Raw genomic sequence first — 22342 nt, 5'->3', positions numbered from 1 at the left:
TTTCTTAATAAATTGGACATTAAAAATGTAACACTGTGATATGAAAAAATATAATTTAATATTAGAAATTTGAATTCTAATAATTTAGTAAAGTAAGCAGAGAATTCTTAGATTTTTAATCATTTTTAGGAAAGGTTGGTTATTAAGATAAGTTTTATATTTTTGAAATTTTGTTGAAAATTTTGAATATGAATTTTATAATTATTTTAAAATGTAAAAATTAAGTGAAATTAGTACAGGTAAATAATATGAAATTATGGTAAATGCATGTTAAAATTTATGGGTGACTGTGTGTTAAATATAGAGTATGTTGAGGGAGTACTGCTTCATAAACAGAAGCCTGTAATTACCTCTGTACAGTTGTTTCTTTTACCCTCTTCATGTAAGATAATGTTGGAGGCTCTCATTTTATGAGCATGCGTAATTTTGTTTATATTATTATACTTTTTTTACTGTGGAATGTATTATTGCAGTTCTCAAAGGCCAGTTGCCTTACACAAAGAATGGAGGCCTTTTCAAGTAACTACCTAGGCACCCTGAGCCACCAGTGCAAAAAACACACTGGTTAGTTCAAGAGGACAGCCCTATTGATGGATATGTTTGTTTAGAAGTATTGCGAGGCCTTCCAGTATGGTAAAATAAAGGAATTGTAAATGAAAGATAATAACAGTGAAATCATAATTTCTGAAACTGTTACTCCTATTATATGGTGTTTAAATGTAATTTATCAATATGGAAATTAGTATCGTAAATATTTGTGTGTTACATTTAATTATAAGTAATAATTATCTAAAAAGTTTTATTTTGTGATATTCTGTAATAACAAGAACCTTCCCTGAAGAAATATGATTATGTGAACTCTCAAACAAAAAGACTTTTGGACTGAAATGCTGAAAAATTCAATAGGACTTTAAAAATTTTAATTTATTTTAGAAAATTGGTATTTATAAATTATACTTTACAGGATCAAAATTTTATGATTTATGTTTTTTTTTTTTTTTTTCCATTTGCTAATGCCTTTAACACTTTATCTTTAAAAAGGCTTCTCTGTTGCTACACCTTTTTCTTCTTGAAGAAAAAGTAAGAAAAATAAAGAATATGTTAAAGATTAAATTAGCAACGTAAATTTCTCTTCTCTATTCTACAAACTGTAACCCCTCTCTGCACTGCATCATTTCAAGACTTAATCTATGTCATATGATTCTTACATAATTATGATGATGTAAACTCAACCAGCCAATAGTAATTTTAGAGCAATATTAACTGTCCAATCAGAATGTATTGAGAACCAAAACAAACTCAGTCTGACTTGAGATTTCATCCTGAAAATTATGCACTTGCTTTCCACCGCTTTGGCCTAGCTACACTGCTGTCTGTCTGCTGCTGCTTTCTTGCTACAAAGTTATCAAAAATATAAGCCTTTTGGAACAGGCACATTTAATGTGCCGACTTGTGTGCAGCCGCCACATGTTGCTGAAAATAAAACTGAAGATTTAATCTGTATTCACCTTCAATTTCCTAGCTATTATGGATCAACACTTCTATGTCATAAAAATTCCTGCTCCTGAAATTATTACATATATATTTTCTCTTTTGAGATCTTGCAGCTAACAGTTTGAGGTTACTGCAGAAAGAAATTCCACGTATTTTTGTTTAGAAATGTTAATTCACGGTCACAATTTTAACATGGGATGCAAAAATGAACATTTTCAATATGCTTTACTTTTTTTTCATAAAGGGAAGAAAGCAGACTCGCAAAATTTTTTAAGCCGATTCAGACACATGTATTCTTTTAACAGGGTCGTACTATCTAGTAAACCAGAAAAATTCAGAGAATTAAAAAATTGATGAAAAAAGTCAGAATTTAAATATTTTAGTCAAATCTGGAAAAGACAGGGAATGTCATATGGCGAAAAAGTGAGTATTAAAAAAAGTGAGTTTTGCACCAACATTGAAATTTGTTGGCGAATTATGTATCATGTTAGCATAACTCAGGCAGCTGGCGTAGATCAAGTTTTCACAGCTCCAATCAGATTGTCATTTAGAAAGGCAAAACAAGTTTCCAGTAACCTTGAGAATCGAGAGACTCGCATGTGCAAAAAATAGAAGTAAACACCTTCCAAAATAAAATCAGTTTAATCCTAGTATACTGTGCCATGGAGGCTAGAATAGCCCCATGTACTCTATTCTAACAAAATAATGTCTGCGTAAAGAAGAAAAGGTTCCATCCGTAGTGCAGGAAAAACTTGCAAGAGATTTGGCAACAGAACCTAACGGTAAGAATCCCCCCCCCGGCAATGCGTACAGGAAATTGAGGAACACATGTTAAGAAAAAACGTTTCTTCTTTGAATTTTCATGATAATTTAAAACCAGATTTTTGTATATTTTTACTTTGCTTTTTTTTAATTAACTAACCCATTAATTAATTTACTTGCACGAAAAAATATTTTCTTTTCTCTGGCATTTAATGAAACTTAAAACAATATTCGTTTTATGTACTTTTGATAAACGTGACCTTCAAAGTTCGACATTGGCTTCAAGCTTTGGCAACAGATATTTTGTGCATGTGCAGCTGTTTTCCTCTAGATTGGGACGGAGCCATTCCTGTTGTGAAGAAGTTTCCTGTCTTAACAATACATATTCTTTGATTCTATCTTTCATGTATGGTACACCACATTGTGGTGACATTATGATACACACACATGATGACATTATCATAAGCAGTAACAACACACCTCTCTGTTTAAGAAGTTGTTGGCAGTAAATGGGTTATTTTGGCGTAAACTAGGATTTTACCGCAAAATCTTTACAATTTTTTTTTTCCCTTTTTAATAAATGCCTTATTTTTCATTTTGCAATAATATAAAAAAAAGTAATCAGTCATCTAGGCTAACCATTTAATATAATTATATTCGCCAAAATAATCGTTGATTATTGTAATTCAGTTTTTCATTAATTAATTTCATTTTAATGTTATTCACATCATTTAATGTTTCTTCTTTCTTCTAAATATATTTATTAGTTAATAATACTTTCAAGTTTCCGGCAATTTTCTCTGGCATAATTCTGAAACTAATTCTAGCTGTATGATGACATACTATAACGAAATTTAATGCACATATTTTTTGGATATGTATGCTGCTAAATAAATATAAAATACCTGAATTTATTTTAAATATCATTAAAAAGATTTCTTTCTTTTGTTTAGCTGCAAAAAAAAGGTATGTTTTAATCCAGATTCGGCAGATTCTAATCTCTGTCTTCAGTGGAGAAAACAACTCCTATTATAGTTATAATAGTAATGTTTTGGTAGTTACAATATAAATACTTATAATAGTTATAATAGTTATATATATAATAAGTCATATGTAATTGGCAAATTGTGTTTTCAAATGGTAACATAATAAATTTATCTCTCAGCACAGCCAACGCGTACTATGCCTATGGACTGGAATTTTCTCAAAACACACCTGGAAAACCTGGAAGGATTAGGGAATTTCATTCTCTTTGAGTGGCAACCCTGTTTTAAACAATCAACACCATAAGCTTCACTTATCTCTTTGCGAGTCTGCTTTCTTCCCTTTATGAAAAAAAGTAAAGCATATTGAAAATGTTCATTTTTGCATCCCATGTTAAAATTGTGACCATGAATTAACATTTGTAAACAAAAATATGTGGAATTTCTTTCTGTAGTAACCTCAAACTGTTAGCTGCAAAATCTCAAAAGAGAAAATATATATGTAATAATTTCAGGAGCAGGAATTTTTATGACGTAGAAGTGTTGATCCATAATAGCTAGGAAATTGAAGGTGAATGCAGATTAAATCTTCAGTTTTATTTTCAGCAACATGTGGCGGCTGCACACAAGTTGGCACATTAAATGTGCCTGTTCCAAAAGACTTACATTTTTGATAACTTTGTAGCAAGAAAGCAGCAGCAGGCAGCCAGCAGTGTAGCTAGGCCAAAGCGGTGGAAAGCAAGTGCGTAATGTTCAGGATGAAATCTCAAGTCAGACTGAGTTTGTTTTGGTTCTCAATACATTCTGATTGGACAGTTAATATTGCTCTAAAATTACTATTGGCTGGTTGAGTTTACACCATCATAATTATGTAAGAATCATATGACATAGATTAAGTCTTGAAATGATGCAGTGCAGAGAAGGGTTACAGTTTGTAGAATAGAGAAGAGAAATTTACGTTGCTAATTTAATCTTTAACATATTCTTTATTTTTCTTACTTTTTCTTCAAGAAGAAAAAGGCGTAGCAACAGAGAAGCCTTTTTAAAGATAAAGTGTTAAAGCATTAGTAAATGAAAAAAAATGCAGATTAAATCTTCAGTTTTATTTTCAGCAACATGTGGCGGCTGCACACAAGTCGCCATATGACATTCCCTGTCTTTTCCAGATTTGACTAAAATATTTAAATTCTAACTTTTTTCATCAATATTTGAATTCCCTGAATTTTTCTGGTTTACTACGTAGTATAGCTACCCTGTTAAAAGTCTGAATGTGTCTGAATTGGCTTAAAAATTTTGTTCTGGAGATTTTTCAGTTGAAGATGATAAATGTTCTGGCTAACCTCCTAAAGTTGATAATGGCAAAATTAAAGCCACAATTGAATTAAATCGTCATGCGACTCTGAGAGATATTGTAAAAATGTTAAATATATCAAAGACAACAACTAGATTAGAAAATTACATCAGATGTCTTGGACTCATTAAGAAGCTCGATATTTGGGTCCTGCATGAAATAAAAAGAAATTCACTTATCACAAGGAATAAATATTTGCAATCCGCATTTCAAACTTAATGTAGCTGAACCTCTTTGAAGCAATTTATCACTGTTGATGTAAAATAGATCATGTACTGTAACATTAATAGAAAAAATCATGGTCCAAGTATGATGAATCAGCTCAAATCATATCGAAGACTAAACTGCATCAAAAAAGGATCATGCTGTTAATTTGGTGATATTACAAAGGTGTTGTGTATTTTTTTTTACAACTTATAAAATTTGGAGGAAGCAATCAAAAAGAAAAGGGCAGAATTGACAAAGCAAATCTTCTTAAATAGTAAAAATTTAAGAAATAACGATGACCTCAAATCACTCGTAGTTGAGTTTTTTTTTTTTTTTTTTTTTCTGACAGAAGTTCTATAAGTGCAAAATCATGAAGTTGCCGGAGAGATCACAAAAGATCATCCAACAGAATGGAAAACATCTGACTGATTAAAGTTCATTTTTTATACCCCCCCCCAAAAATATTATTCACACTAAAAAGTTTATTACAGAGTTTTATTTCACACTAAAATACCGAAATTACTTTCTTGCCAACCTGGCACTTTCTTCTGAAAACTAACATTTTATTCAATTAAAAAACATAATACATTTCAATAAATATAATCTTTTATTTTCAAAATTAATTTGTATAAAATGTGATTTAATATCAAACATAACATTACAACAATCCCTTTCTAATTAAAAATTTTTTCAAATTTCTCTCTCTTATAAATTAAAAAATGAAAGAAACCAAAATCTTTATAGCTCTTCTGCAGAAGATGGATCAATTTTAAATCACTTTTGAAACTGATGCAGGTTTATTTTTTTTTAAATCTATGTTAATATATGGTTATATTTTTGCCTAATATTATATTATTAATTACCTAATTGGTATGTTTCTCTTCTTATTAAATGCTTTAGTGTTGCTTCAGACTTCTCAGTCTCACTCTTATAAATTATTTTATGCATCAATCTGCCCCCAAATTAGATAAAATCCCTTCTTTACTTTTTGGTTCTACATCTTCTATAACTTGTTTTGAGTCTAAATCAGTTTCAACAAAACAAGCACTTTGTTTGTTGCCATGGCAGTTTTCATAGGCCGGCTGGAAATATTTGCAGCAGGCTTCTTGAAAATACTCCAGAGGTACATTTGCAAGAACTTGGCTAATTTGTTCAACCTAATTACACCAATTATCAAATTTCCCGACATGAAACACAACTTCATCTGCCTACAGGATACTGCTAAAAAGATCGAACCGGTTTTCATACCAAGCAAGCATCATCTTCCTATACTCCAAATGATGATTACAGTCTTTTGTCGATAAATTCTGGCATGAAAACTCAACGCTTCCTTCAAATTGCCTTGGAATGGGTATTAAAGAGTGCTGTGGAGTCTGAGTCGGATTTTGCGGTAAAAGGAGTCGAAGCTGAAGTCGCTAAAAACAGGTCGACTCTGACTCCAGTTTCTGTTAGACAGTTTGAATTTGAAATGAAATTAAAATGAATTGAAAAAAATTAATGGCAAGCTGAGTTTTTTTTATTTATGGACTATATACTTAATAAATAAATATAAGGGAGGAAGATGGATGTGATATTTGCCATTAGTGATTAAACTGAATCACTTAGTTACAAATCTCACTGGTAAATTTAGGCGATCAGCAACAGTAGCAAAAACTCCCAAAATTGACGCCATTCCTAGGAAGAGAGCAATTATTGATCAAGCAATGCAATATGGAAATATGTACTTCCTTAACTACTTTCAAATGATGAAAAAGAGGTTGTTAGAATTAAGAACATTTTTAGAAGATATAGATAACCCTAATGTTTCACTAACAGAAAGACTGTGGAATGATCTTGCAGAATTGGAAACTCTTCTTTCTACACCGTATATAGCCACAAAAAAGCTGGAATCTGCAGAATTGACAGGCGGCAAGAATGGAAGAATGTGATGTTTATTCTTCCTGAAATGAAGGGTTTATTGCAGAAGGAATCATTTCTTCAATCAAGAAAAGAGAATCTAGTTTGCTAGACAAAGATCTTGCTGGGTTCAATATATATAGATCCGAAACACCAAATTTTCTTGGATGATGAACAAATTAAAAATCCAGAGAAAGCCATCTATGAACTTTCATTAAGAATGAAATTATTCTCAGAATAATTGGAGAATACGAATCAGGACAGTCAAACTGCACACATTGCAATTGAGTCTCTATCATCCTCTTCCAAACGAATCAGGACAGTCAAATTGCAGACATTGCAGTTGAGTCTCTATCATCCTCTTCCAAAGATAAATTAAATTTCGAAAAATATTTTTGGATAATATTGAAAAGGCTAAGGCAAAGTGAATGAAAATAAAGAACCAAGAGCTTTTAGAAAAATGAAAAAATACCAAGATTTCTACACGGCCTTTGAAAAACTAGAGAAATATGATTGTGCTTGTAAGACACCTCTTTTAGAACTTATAAAAATTCTATCCTGAAAAGTTAAAAGAAGTAGCTCTGGCAGTAACAGCTCTTTCTTGTATTCAAGTTAGTGTGAAAAGACTTTTCTCAGCTCTGAAGTTTATCAAATCAGATCTATGGCTCTCCAACAAAGAAGGTCTTGCCGAAGCTATACTGTTTCTTAGAAATAAGTAATGCCAGTTTTACCATTTCATAATAAATGTTAATTAATATAAATAATTTGCTATGCCATCAATTCTTTTTTTGTAGCATCTATTACTTCTTTTATATTAAAAAATATAAGCTGTAGCCCATGTGTATACGTTTACATATATATATGAGGAAGTCATATATATACAGTACAAAGTCCGTAATCCGGATTTGTCGGGACTTCGGCGATTCCGGATTAGGGTTTTTTTTCCAGATTATAGATCATCAAATTATATCTGGTAAGATGGCATGCAGAAATAATACAATTAAAAATATGAAACCATAATTTATGAAATAAAGAGCAATTATGATCTAAAAGGTATCAAAATTTACAAAAAAAAAAAAAAAAAAAAAAAAAAAAAGCTTAATATTTATTTGTTTACTTTAGTAAACATTTCTATCAATGTAAGTTAAGTTGCTTCGTTTTTTGTGCTAATTTTCTCTTTAATCCTATAAACAGACATAATTTCTTTTTCAGTTACAAAGTTCCACTGTTCAAGTCCTGTAATTGCTGTGTCGAGAATACCAACTAACTTATCAATTGAAATTTTTTCATTTTTAATCACATTCTCTGCTACTTTCTTCACTATCAGAAGCACACACGGGTAAACACTTTATTGGCTTTATGCGTATCAGATGCGCGCATCAAACGCGCATGCGTAAACGCATTATGCGCATGTGTAAGTTTGTGGCTTTGAGGTGCGGATTATAGATCATTCCGGGTAATGGACGTCCGGATTAGAGACTTTGTACTGTATTATATATATTATTTTCTCTACCGACTCCACAGCCCTGGTATTAAGTTAAAATGACTTTTGTGAAATGTGCGAGTCACGTGTTGAAGAATCAGAGATGTTATTTAGGTGTTAAATCAGTGACACACTTTAGTAGGATGTTTTGGTTTAAGATGTATACCAAGCAAATGCAGTCATTCTTCAACATAAAGGTGTTCTATTTAGTGCTGAAATGAAATTAAGGATCTTTCACATATATTATTATTATCAGAATCCTTCTCTTTTTCTGGAAAAACATTCTATTAAAAAAAAATTTGGGTGATCTGGATTTTGAACTACATTAAACTTTTAAACAAAACTGTCAAAAGGCTCTGTTGAAGAAAACCAATAAAGTTAATTGACAATTCAAATCTTTTATTTGTATGAATTTTTTTCTTTTTATCTGAATAAGCGATATGTCATTTTAAGATGCTCTAACTAATGTTAAAAAAAAAAAAAAAAAAAAAAAAAAAAAGTACAGATTGTCTGAGATGTAGAGGGATTTATTGAAATTACAATCTAAATAAGATTAAATTTTGACATTTATATAATATATCAGCTTATTTCATGTTTGGAGATTTCATGAAAAATATAATGTTTGAACATTCAAATACATTTTTATGATAAAAACACATAATATACATACACATTTAATATTTGAACCTGCTCTTCAATTAAATTACATTCACCAATTATAATTGGGCCTGCTTCAGCTATAATGCGAGCCTTGGGGTGTATGACACATCGACTACCTAACAGAAAAAACTTTAAAGTTAGGAACAAATTTCAGAATCAATTCATTTAACAAAAAGGAAATAAAAAATGATATTTCTATAATATAAAAGTAAATTATTTGTACCATATTATGATTTCAAAGTCAAATACTGATTTCAGTTCTCAGCTAGTAAATATAGATTGGTGATGAGCCTATATATTGAAATAAGACAGATAACAATGTATAACACTGGACTATGAATCAAAGAAAAAGAAACCCAATGGGTACAGTCACATGTTGACTGTACCAAAGGCCAGTGTCTGTGCATCCAATTAAGCATGAGTTATCATAGTGTCTGCTAAGTTTTCATCCTGGATGGATTTCAGAGGCAGAACACCCCAGGAGACGGTCTGAGGGTCTTCCAACCCCTCTTCACCAACTCCAACCTCTCAAGAAGTGCCTCCTTGCCATACAGATACTATACACTTAGAAGCATTCATGCCTTCCTCAGGATTCAAACCCAGGCCTTTCAGTATGGCAATCAGCATCATTAATCACTATATTGTTAACAGGCAGTGGTCTTAAACTGGTAGCCCATGGTTTACAGTCCCTAAAATGATTTTATGCAGCACATGAATATATTTACAGCAAATTAATTAGCATTATTATCCATGCTTTGGTAGTTTTCCAAAGCCTTCTGCTCAGAAACTTGGTGGCCATGAGTCCAAAAACAGATCAACCTCATTTCAGATGTCCTGTGCAGAATAGAATATAGCACCACCAAGATGTGAAAAAAAGGTAAAAGTCTGAAGAAGCAATGTCAGGGCTATATGGTGCATGTGGCAAAAAATCCCATTTGAGTTCGTACAGAGTTCGATGACACATATGGTCTTGCATTGCCTTTTTGTGTTGGCACTGAGTTCAACATTTTTCTTTGATAGCAGCATCAACACAGACTAGCATATTGCTGTACACCTTACTCTTGAGAGTTTTACCTTTCAGATCCTCTTGGTGGATAATTACCACCTCTCTTTAACATTCAGATCCTTTTGGTGGATAATATGACGGTAATCCCACCAGATACATTGCATGATCTTTTTATTAGTCAAATTGTACTTTGTGACGGTGCAGATGAGCTCACCGGGTGCAGACCAACTCGCTTTTTGGCCAGTGCTGTTGGAGTAAATCCACTTTTCATCACAAATGACAATCCGGTTCAGAATTTTGTCTTTGTGCTGATATTTGAGCAGATTAGTTGCAGGCCCGAGCACGTTGTCCCTATCTGCTTGAGTCAGCTATCTGCTTGAGACACCCAGTAATTGAACTTGTACGTCAAGTTTATGTGATGCATAGTACTAATACTAACTCCTTAGCAAGTTCTTGAGGGGTTGCATACTCATCTTCTTCCACAAGTTTTCGCAGGCGGGCCTCATCAACATGAATAGGCCAGCCGGAGTGCTCTGCTTCCTGAATGTCATAGTCCTTTGAACTTTTGGTGCCAAACCTTCACAGGGTCTTATTGATAGAACATTAGTACACATGATTTAGTGACATTCTGTAGCTGATTTTTTGCAACAGAACTGGAAGTAAATGATGTTTCTAATCATATAAATGTGATAGTTCCATTTTTGACACATTGTACTCAATGATAACGATATTTTTTTTACAAATTACACAACATGGTGTTCTAATGCAAGTCTCTTTTTTTCAAATGAAAAAATTCATTTGAAGAAACATGATTATACATGGCAACATGAACTGTTTGTGCAGATGATATTTGTGGTGGCAGGAAACTTTTGTTAAAACCTGATAAATTAACTGTTATTGCAGTTTTTTCCTTGCATTTAAAAAATAATCAAAGTTCAGGATATGTGGTTTTTACAAAACAGCGATCAGTGGTTCATTTTAAAAATTATGATATCTTAGCATAAAAAAGTGTGCATAAATAAACATGATATACCGTATTTATGCGAATCTAATGCGCTATCGAATCTAATGTGCATCCCCATTTTAAAACTTTAAATAATAAAAAAATTGTTTGTCGGCGAATGTAATGCGCATCAATGATATGAGGAATTTATTGAATCTTATTTTATGCAACAATGGATTTGTACATAAACTATCAATTAATGGTATGATAATTTCATTTAAATTTAGATACCATATTTTATACAACAATGGATTTATACATAAAATAGCAGAACATAGAATTAACCTATTAGTGGGCTAGTGTCATGTGAAACAATCATTGTTAATTAGCACTACCGTATATACGGTACCTATCATAAAATATGAACATGAAATAAATCGTAAGATTTCTATCTAGCTAACAGTTTCTACAATCAGTGATTAATAGTAAACGTCTTTATTCACTAATGTTTTCATCACTGGAATCCTCGCAGCTCTCTTCGTCAGAAGCAGATTCATTTCTTCTTTCCTCATCGTCGTCATCGTCATCCTCGGCGTTCCAGAGCACGTCATCGTCACTGCCATTCAATGAATTTGAAATGCAGCATTTCTTGAAAGATTTCACAATCATTGGTGCTTCGACGCTTTTCCAGGCAGCAGAAACCCAGTGTGCAACAATGTGCGGTGCAGCACGTTTAATTTTTCCTGTCGGGGTCAATGCATGGTTTGGCTCACAAAACCATTTTTCGTACTCCGCCTGAACGTACCCCTTAAAAGGTTTATTTATACTAACATCCAGGGGTTGTAACACAGACGTCATCCCTCCAGGAATGATAACAAGATCACTGCCTAGGCTGTGCTTCGTCTTTTTTACGTCGTCGGTGAGATGACCATGAAATGCGTCCAAACAAAGCATTGATGGTGGATTAGAGAGCCCACCGGGACGGCGTTTCCATACATTTCGGATCCAATCAAGCATTAATGATCCCGTCATCCACCCCTTTTCTTGGTTTCGAATCAGGACATCATCTGGGAACAGCTTTTCATTCTTAGGGGTTTTAGGGCATGTTTTCCGTTTGAAGATTAAGAAAGGGGGAAGTTTGCACCCGTCTGCTGTTATTGCCAGCATCACTGTTACGCGCTGTTTTTCACATCCCGAAGTTTTGATGATAACTTCCTTAGTCCCCTTATCCATAATGGTGTAGTTACGAGGCATATCAAACCAAATTGCCGTCTCGTCAGCGTTGCCAATTTGCCCCATTGAAAAATTCTGTTCCTTCCGAAGTGTGATGACATACCGCTGAAATGTTAGTAGTTTTCCCTCAAAATCTGCAGGAAGCTTTTGGCATATTGTTGTACGGCGTCTTAGAGATAAACCCATCCGCTTCATAAACCGATCCACCCATCCACGGCTAGCCTTAAACTCTTGTTTCGGTATTCCAAGAACTTCAGCCTCCTCTTTTGCTTTATTTCTTATGGTGTCACTAGTCACAGGTTGTCCATTCTTCCTCCTTTCACGTACAAATTCCAAAACTTTTTCTTCAATTTTAGGGTGTCTTCCTTTGCGAGGGCCAGTGAATTTCTTTCTACTAGCTTTAGTTGCAAACAGTGCCAATTTCTGTTGCCGCCACAAGCGAACATTGCTCTCAGCTACGCTGAACTCTCTCCCTGCCTTTCTATTGCCATTTTTTTCAGCATAAAGAATTACTTTACGTTTGAAAGTAGCGTCATATGACATTCTTCTCTGTTTGCCCTCCATTTCGTGACTACGTACTCTGCAGTTTGTATCCTCTATGCAATAATGTGTCAACGATAAATGTAACGGTAAATGCAGTCGAGAAATTTGGTTGACGTCATCGGCGAACTTTGCACTCGAATCTAATGCGCACCCCAATTTTGAATACTACATTTGGCCAAAAACGATGCGCATTAGATTCGCGTAAATATGGTAGTTAGCTGAATATGGCCGACAAAGGACTGAAAAATGTGTGGGAAATTTATATTCATAGCATTCTAAACAGAACTCCTTGTAAAATCGTTGGACTTAACAAAATAGTAGAAATCAGAAAAAACTTTTATGAAGCTAAAAATGAAGCAGGTTGAATACTGACTGTTTATTAAATAAAAAGGCATTAGCTCCTCAAAATTCCATACAAACATCGGCCAAATTTTGGTGAAAAATCCATTAACTTTCATGGTTCGATGGTAACCAAATTTCCAAGTCAATAGCATAATGTTTAATTACCTTATCATATCCTAATATTAATTATTTGAAGAAGGAAGTATATTTTTCTATTAAAGCTCTACTATACATTTTGACACCATTATCAGCAAATTTTAGCTTATTTCATCCTCATATTTTTGGCTCCATACTCGATTCCTTCCCCAAATAAAACTGTTTTATTTCTCAAGTTGGCTTCCCTTTTTACTAAATTTCTGTTAGTGGCTAACTTATTGTGAGATGTTTGACAGTTTGGAAATCAACTTTATATCACTCCTGCAGTAAAAAAATTCAATTCCATCAGCAGCATTTTCCTCTAACATGGCCATTAAACATTGCATGGAACAATCAGAAACAGCACATCCTTTGTAAAACCCTTGTTATGGGATGATGAACATAACATATGTTATTTTTTCTTATGAATAAGCCTTTGTCAATTTCAATAATTTTGTTATAAGCACCAATATTAAAGTTAGAACATAACAAGGAATTGACACATATCCTTCATCTAACTATTCTAATAAATTATTGTGGTGCAATTTATTTGAAGATGTGCTTTGCAGAATTCAACTGATGTTGACTGATGGCACCATAAGTAAAAAAATTGTGTTTCAGTAATCAAAGGAATATGAGATTCATGAAACTATGTTTGTGTTTGATCACCTTTTTCTTTCTGTCAGAAACAAAGGCTGCATAGTTAATTTAAGCTGCATTGAAGTAATTTCATATGATGGTCACTGGAATACAATCTTTCCTTGTGAAGATTATGTTTTCCTTCAAAACATGGACAGCTATTTTCGTCTCTTGACAAATGCAAAATCATGAAATCTATCTCAGTAAAATACAATAATAAATACAATTAGATGAAAAATAAGTTTCTGTGAATGATAGCTGCAAAGTAAATTTTCACAAAAAAGTTAAACAAAAGAATATTAGTTGGATCCAATCGCACTAAACATTTTTCAGTTACGAAGAAACATTGTTTACAACTAGATATAACTAACCATCATTCATTTATTCTTCATGTAACAAATGGAAAACTACAGTAGTTTACCAGAACTCAGTAGAAAACCCATCCCAAAGGATAACTGTTATACAACAGAAAAAGATCACATCTCTTAATACACAGCTTTTGAGAGGAAGTTTAGTTACTTTTTTAGTAGTTAAAAAACTCAGCACAGATATTAGTTGATAAATTATGGAAGTAGATATAGAGACATTTACTGAGAATTATTTTTTCTTTTCCTTAGCCATGTCCAACAATAACAGGTAAAAACAAAATAAAAGTGATTTCTGCATTAAATCAAATTAAAAGAAGTGTAATAGACTACAATAAAATAATCAAATTTTATCAAAAAAACAGCAAAACTTGAATGACCTAATATAGTACTTGGATAAATTAAAATTTTCTGAAAGGAATTTATTATATTGCAAAATAGTCACTGAATTAATGACAACAATTCCATTTGTTTTCTGAACACTGTTAAGTGCATTACTTACCAATAGTTATTTCGCCTTGCAATTCACAATCTTTGCAAACAACTGCTCCTGGAGCTATAAAAACTCTACAAATATGAAAAAAACTTTATTAAGGAACATGAAATTTAATGAATTGATAAACATAATTTAAGGTACTTACATATTATACTGTTGACAGTGAAAACTGGCTACCACTGATCCATGAAAGTTGGCAAAAGATGTCGTGAAATTTGTAACTACCATTCCAGCAAAATTCTGAAAGAACTGATTTTTTTTAAAATTTTATTAAAAATAAGTATTTGACACGCTTATTTCTGTGCTTCTTAAACAATCTTTCACTGATTTCTGGTATTTTGTTAGGGACTTTAATTTTAAGGAAGCTTTGTTTAAAATGCTATGACTGCAAACTTCCAGCAGGGAATTCTAATCTATTATTATTTTGTTGGTCATATTCAACTGCCATATCATTGTTCACACATTCTTTAATGATCAGGATCCATAAATTTGAAGATTATCTACTGCTTGTTGTTCTGTATAATGCTGGTCCCAAATTTTAATAATTTTTTTTTTTTTTTTTTTTCAAAATGTAAGAAAAAAATCTTTAATAACAGTTGATTTACATCTTTGTTCATAAGAATGAAACGCTGCTTATCAAGACTCAATTAGAGTTACATGAGACGAAAACCAGATGTTTTGAGTGTGTTATTATGTCACAGTTATTCATACCTGGTGCCAAATCATGCTGCTTGGCAACAGTTTCACGGTCAACAGGATAACACGTAAGTATCTATTTTCAGTATAGTTAAAGTGGAAAGAGCCGATGGAAATTATTTCTAAAAAAATCAATCAAATGATTTTTAACTATTCAACTCTTGCTTATTTTTCTAACTATTGTAATGATATTGCAAAATTAAAACAAATCTACACAAACAGTGCTTTATTTTATTGAGTAATAAAACTTTCTTACTTAGACTAGCACTTTCACAGTAACACAAAAATTGCATATTAAAACAAAATATGCTGCTATAATTTTCATGAAACTTAAGTGCAACACCAGAACACATACTTTTCTCAAATCTTGTTCCAATCATTTTGAAAAAGATACTCATGCACAGAAATGAAAATTAATAAGATACATCCAAACAATCATTACCTATAAATTGGAAAAATTACAGTTATCAATAGGTTTGATTTTTGGATTGGATTGAATTAGTGTTTATATGGTGCACAACCTGGAAAGGTTATTAGCACTAGACACACGTTGAGAATACAGAATGAAAACACACAAAACAATTAAAAACCAGCACAAATTTAACACAACAACAGATATCTAAAATCAAAAGAAGTAATAAAATGATGAATTTTGCAATACTGATTTATATAAAAATATGAAATGTGAAGCAGATATAAAATCTTAAAACATGAGATATTAAAGTAAATTACATTAAAATACAAGGGTATTATCAAATTAGATGATAAAAACCTTTTCTTTCGAATACTGAAATACATTAGTATTGACCTCTTTCCCAATTACATTAAAATACAAGGGTATTATCAAATTAGATGATAAAAACCTTTTCTTTCGAATACTGAAATACATTAGTATTGACCTCTTTCCCGATTATTCGGTAAAGAGGCAAGTCAGAGTTACGAAAATATTTTAAATGAAGTGTGTTAAAATATAAGCAGTCAATTAAAAAGCGATGTACTATCAGAACACTCCCACAGTAAGAACAAACAGGTTCACTCTTAGCCTTTGAAAGGTTTGACACAAGAGTGACCAATCCTTAGATGTGTTAACAACACTTCCTCTCTCTGGTTTCTAGCACTTTTCCAGTATTCCACCTTAGGCTTCACGTTTCTCAGTTTATTCAGCAGCTGACCATCCCAGAAGAGTTGCCATGGGTTTAGAATCCTGTTTGTGATGGCCTTTTTTGATATTGCTGTAGAGGACAGGCAGATTTAACAACATAGAGGCAGACTTTGCTGTTCCGTCCGCTAGCTCATTTCCTTTTATATCTGTATGCCCAAGGACCCAACAGTAGAGAATTTCACAGCCATGTCTCTTTAACTTTTGATGTAATTTTAAGATGTCAATGAATAAAGAATTATCTGTGTCAGAAAAACTTTTTAACGCTTTTAGAGCACTAGATGAGTCTGTGTAAACAATAAACTTTTTCTGCTGTAGCTTAGATATGAAAGTGAGAGCAAGATAAACAGCAGTTAATTCAGCACTATATACAGAGAAAGCATCATGCAGTTCTTTGCCCTCCAATTACAAAGGATGCTCCTACATGATCAACTCTCTTGGAACCATCTGTATATACGGGAGTGAAAAGTGCTATATTCATGCCTGTGCTTATGAAAAAGCTGCCTATATACAATCTCACTAGTATTATTCTTATGAAAATGGTGGAAAATATCCAGAAAATGAATTTGCTGGTTGTCCCAATGCGCAACTTCAAGATGCTTTACTGCCTGGACTATTACATCTGACAAGCAGTATTTTTCCATCAATGATTCAGCTCTTTCAAAGAATGGAAGAACATCAAGAGGGCATGCAGAAAATAAGAGTTTATAATAGTCATCAAGTTTATAAATCTGGAGAGGATGGTCCGATTGCGACATAATACTGAAATACTGATTAAGTGACAGTTAAGACACAATAACACGCCGAATAAATACTAATTCAGAAGTCAAACAACAAAAATCAGCGTTATATTTAAAAAATTTTCACAGGACTAGTTTCGATGGTTTTACCGAACCATCATCTTCAGCTGCAAAACCGCAAATGAACAAGATAAGAAATAATGTTTAGATAAGATAAGAAAGCCTGGACAAGAATAAGCAAGTGGCGCCATCTGTTGGCGAAACCAGAACTAAAACATAATTTCTCTAAAAGCCGAAGGCAAATTTGGATTGGAATTAGGATCGTTAACTAGAACAGAAAGATTTTTATGAATGTGAAATGCCTCTAGAAAATCCAGTTCTCCAATGGAAGATGTTTTTTGAATAATTTTGGCAGCAGAAAAATTGAAAGTGTGATTTTCGGACCAACAATGCTGAGCAACAGAAGACTTCTGTGTTTCCTTTTTTCTAACATATGCCTCATGTTCTTTGACGCGAAATTTTAAGGCTCTCTTAGTTTGGCCAATGTAAATTAAACCACACTGGCAAGGAATCCTATAAATACCCCAGGAATTCATATCCGGAATGGGGTCCTTGAGTATAGAAGTTGGAATTTTATTGATGGGAGAGTTTTTTTTTATTGATAGTTGTTTACTCTCCCATCAATAAAATTCCAACTTCTATACTCAAGGACCCCATTCCGGATATGAATTCCTGGGGTATTTATAGGATTCCTTGCCAGTGTGGTTTAATTTACATTGGCCAAACTAAGAGAGCCTTAAAATTTCGCGTCAAAGAACATGAGGCATATGTTAGAAAAAAGGAAACACAGAAGTCTTCTGTTGCTCAGCATTGTTGGTCCGAAAATCACACTTTCAATTTTTCTGCTGCCAAAATTATTCAAAAAACATCTTCCATTGGAGAACTGGATTTTCTAGAGGCATTTCACATTCATAAAAATCTTTCTGTTCTAGTTAACGATCCTAATTCCAATCCAAATTTGCCTTCGGCTTTTAGAGAAATTATGTTTTAGTTCTGGTTTCGCCAACAGATTGCGCCACTTGCTTATTCTTGTCCAGGCTTTCTTATCTTATCTAAACATTATTTCCTATCTTGTTCATTTGCGGTTTTGCAGCTGAAGATGATGGTTCGGTAAAACCATCGAAACTAGTCCTGTGAAAATTTTTTAAATATAACGCTGATTTTTGTTGTTTGACTTCTGAATTAAGTGACAGTTGCTGTTGCTTTAACTGAAGCGAGGGTTTGTAGCTATCAACATATAGAATTACTTTACAACTTTAGCAGATTTACAATTTTTAAACATTTCTTCCTTAAATATAAAATACGGGGAAGGAACGTAAGCTTACGGTCAAACATGACTCCCAGAAACTTTACTTCAGGGACAACTAGAATCAAAAAACCTTGAAGATGAAGCTCAGGCTTAGGATGAAGATTGCGTTTATTACAAAAATGCACGCAAACCGTCTTCTCCTTTGAAAATGTAAATCCCTCACCATCTAACCACTTTTGAATCCTGTTCAGAGAAATTTGCAACTGCATGTATCTCATAACTGCACTTTGACAACTTATCTGCAGGTCATCAACATACAGTGAACCTGAAATGGAAGGAGGAAGTTCTTTTACAATAGAGTTTATTCTTAAGCTAAAAAGAGTAACACTAAAAACACAACCTTGTGGCACACTCTCTTCTTGACAAAGCACATCTGAAAACACTGAGCTAATTCTTACTTGAAAAAAACCTAGCCTTCAAGAAATTCCTTATGAAAATTCGCAGGTTGCCGTGCAACTCACTGTTTTAAAGATCACGCAATATACCATATCTTCATGCCCTAGCTTTTCGAATATAAAAAAATTTCGACACTAAATGGTTCCTTTTGACAAAGGCTTTACAGATAGAGGTTTCCAAAAGGAGCATATTATCTGTAGTTGTTCTACCTTTGTGGAAACCACTCTGACATGGTGAGATAACTTTGTATTTTTCTAGGTAATTGACTAGACGGCGATTTACCTTTTTTTTTTTTTTTTTCAAATAATTTGCAAACGCAACTTGTAAGAGCAATTGGTCGGTAGTTGGAAAGATTCTTCGGGTCTTTCCCTGGTTTAGCTATGGGGATGACAACAGCTCTCTGCCATGCACTGGGAAAGGAATGCTCCTCCCATACTCAATTAAAAAGGGTGAGAAGGGCAGCCAATGACTTATAGGACAGATGCTTCAGCATATCATAAGTGACACCATCCAGACTTGGGCTTGAGCTGTTGTTTGCATCAATTCTCTCCTTAGCTCAAACATGGAGAATTTGCTTTTATATGTCTTGGAAATGGGAGAGTTGAACTGAATTGGAGCTTTTTCAGAGCATTGCTTAACAGAAAGAAATGTCGGAGGTTAGCTGCTGCCACTAGAAACAGCAGCAAAATTCTCACCAATTGTGTTCGCAATTTCTTCTTTTGCGCTGTTCACTCAGCCATCTTTTTCAATTTCTTCTGTTGTGCTGATCATTCAGCCATCTTTTTTTAGAAAAGAAACTGAGCGTTTTTTTACACATTCTGCACACTTTCTTAACTCTTTCCCTAACTCCTTTACTTGATGTAGATGATATTATTGAAGACACATATAATATCCACAAATCCCTCTGGCTTTTCCGCCTTACTCTTCTTACATTAGCGTTCGCTTTTTTGAAGGTTATGAGATTTGACAAAGTGAGGTACCTACAAAAAAATCCCAAGCTTTTCTCTGTTCTCTAAGAGCTTCTTGACACTCACGGTTCCACCATGGCTTTGAAAATTTTCGTAACTTTCCCAAAGTATAGAGGCGGTAGCTGCCTGCGTTATTTTATCAGTAACGGCTTTCACTGCATCATGGATTGACACATCTTTTACCATCTCTTCTGTGAGCTCTGCATGAGCCAAGAAGCACTGCCAGTCTACCCTCTCAAGTAAAAATAGAGGAGATCTTGACAAGGGGTTTTTACCTTCTGGTGCGAGAGAGACTAAGAGAGGAAAATGATCACTCCCAACACGAAAGGTGCGAAAGGACAAAAGAGATGGTGAACACATGGTAAGATCAAGTGCGTGAAAGGTCCTTGTAGGTTCATGGAAGTAAATATATTCTCCTTTATTGAGGAGACAAAGAGAATGATCCTCAATCATTTTCTCGATTTGTCTACCTCAAGGATTAGTAACCTTATTCTCCCAAAACAAACTATGGCCGTTAAAGTTGCATATTATAACAAAAGGTTCAGGCAGTTGCTCTATTAGACTATCCAAATCCCTTTGATCAATGTGGACATTTGGAGGCAAATAAACAAAACTATCTGAAACCAAGGTCCTTATATTTATTTGGATGGCAACAGCTTGGCTTGTAATTAAAGAAAGTGAATTGCTTGGGTTGTCTAGTGAGGTGAGGAGACTTACACCTCCACTAGCACGTTCACCTACAAGATTGCCTTTCCTAAAAATTGAGAAGCTTTGAAGTTTAGTATGTTTTTCTGGTTTCAGTATAGTTTCCTGCAATGGCAAAACCACAGGGGGATGCAAATTGATCAAATCTTTGATGTTATCAAGGTTTTGGTGAAACCGCGACAATTTCAAGAAATGAGGGTGACCATTATGTCCAATTTTCCTCTTTCCTATGCTGCAGTTTGGTTTTACGTGGAAGTAGATTCTCCAGGATGTTCAAACCCTCTTCCACCTCCATTTCTGAGTCAAGATGATCAGAGGTACAGCTGGAAAAAAAGCTTACACTTATGTTCCTGTGAGGCTTTGATGCTTTCTGTTTTCCTTTGTTTAAAAGGTTTTCTTTTATTTTATTATATTCTTTTATTATTATTGGATGTTTCGGTTTTTGTGCTGCACTTGGTTGTAGATTTTAGACAGTCTACTTATTTTTTATGTTTATAGTTTGGGTGCCCATGGATTTTACTGCATTTGCATATGATACAGTTTTCTGAGACTGCGACTCTGCTACTAGTTTTCTCGCTTCTGCACATGGTATATTTCTAGTTATTTTAATATTTTGCACCTCCTTCTCAAACTTCCATTTTGGGCAAAGTCGAGAGAATGCCGTGTGCTCCCTTTTGCAATTTGCACACAGTGGGCTGGCACTGCAATTTTCACTGTCATGGCCTTCCACAGAGCAAAGTGCACATGTGAGTTTGCCACAACAGGACATCTTTAAGCAGTCGAATCACTGAAACTGAAAACATCGCAAGGGGGTTAGGTATGTAAGGTTTTATAAGGGCAGTTTAAATACCCGGCCTTAATACGTTTCGGCAGATAAGGTGAATTGAAAGTCAGGATTATGTGTTTCGTATTTATCAACTGGCTTTCTTTGCACATCTTGATCTGCCTTGCAGCACTGACATTCTGATTTCTGATCGGATAGTTCTGAGACAAAGATGAGGTCAGTCTCAGATATAACTTCCCGTCTGTAATTCAATGATTTGCGTTTGATACACTGACATCGACTTGCACAATTTTTCCGAGTTTGAGAAGGGTAGCAGATTGAGCTGGAGAAACTGTTTCTATTAGAAAATCTCCAGAACTTAATTGCTTTATTGTCTTTGGCTCGCCAATAGTCGTTTATATATGTTTTTGTATCTGGAATGGTGACATTGTTTGAAGTTTGCCTTTTGAGTTTGTTATGACAAGGATTCTAGGTAGAGTTTCTTTAGGATTTGCATTCTCATTCATTTTTTACATTTGAAGAAGCCATACTGAAGATGAAAAATGATTCGGACACAGCAACTCCACCCATTACAGAGTCCAACAAGGGGGCACAGATTCCGGTAAAAGCGCAGAATAGGCTGTATCAACAAAGTTCAGTAGGAGGAGCTGTGTGACGTCCATAAATGGGTGGGACTAAGCTTATGACGTCACAATGTAGTCTCGCATTCACACTACGTGTACTTTCTATTTTCTCTTAAAAATAAAAATAATAAATTGTTTATTATTGTAAATTAATATCAAATTCTTTACTTTTAATTTACATTTATAACATTTAAGCTGAGGCGTTACTGATAATAAGTATAATAAATTGTTTATATTTAAAATTACCATGATACAGTGAGCGAATTCTACCAATTATTAAAATGATAAACAACGTCGCAGTCTCTAATACTTTTAGAACTTCAATATTTTCAAAGATTTTTATTAAGTTATTATTATTTTTTAT

The 22342-nt window shown here is 33.6% G+C and overlaps 1 protein-coding gene across 2 annotated transcripts in view; it reads right to left on the bottom strand.

Annotated features, from left to right (window-relative positions):
* DCTN6-p27 (dynactin subunit 6) overlaps positions 1–22342 on the bottom strand; it is a 55945-nt gene that overhangs the window by 27692 nt on the left and 5911 nt on the right. For both annotated transcript variants that reach the window (XM_085815139.1, XM_035372541.2), the window contains 2 exons: positions 14545–14609; positions 8847–8952 (listed from right to left, as the gene is read on the bottom strand). In XM_085815139.1, coding sequence (XP_085671265.1) covers positions 8847–8952; positions 14545–14609 — 171 coding nt within the window. The remainder of the gene's footprint in view (positions 1–8846; positions 8953–14544; positions 14610–22342) is intronic.

This window comes from Stegodyphus dumicola, chromosome 4 (genome assembly GCF_044657685.1).
Source record: "Stegodyphus dumicola isolate Sdum_Otavi_A_Nest chromosome 4, ASM4465768v1".
NCBI lineage: Eukaryota > Metazoa > Arthropoda > Arachnida > Araneae > Eresidae > Stegodyphus > Stegodyphus dumicola.
The sequence above is the reverse complement of the archived record's forward strand: the minus strand, read 5'-3'. Positions and strand labels throughout refer to the sequence as shown.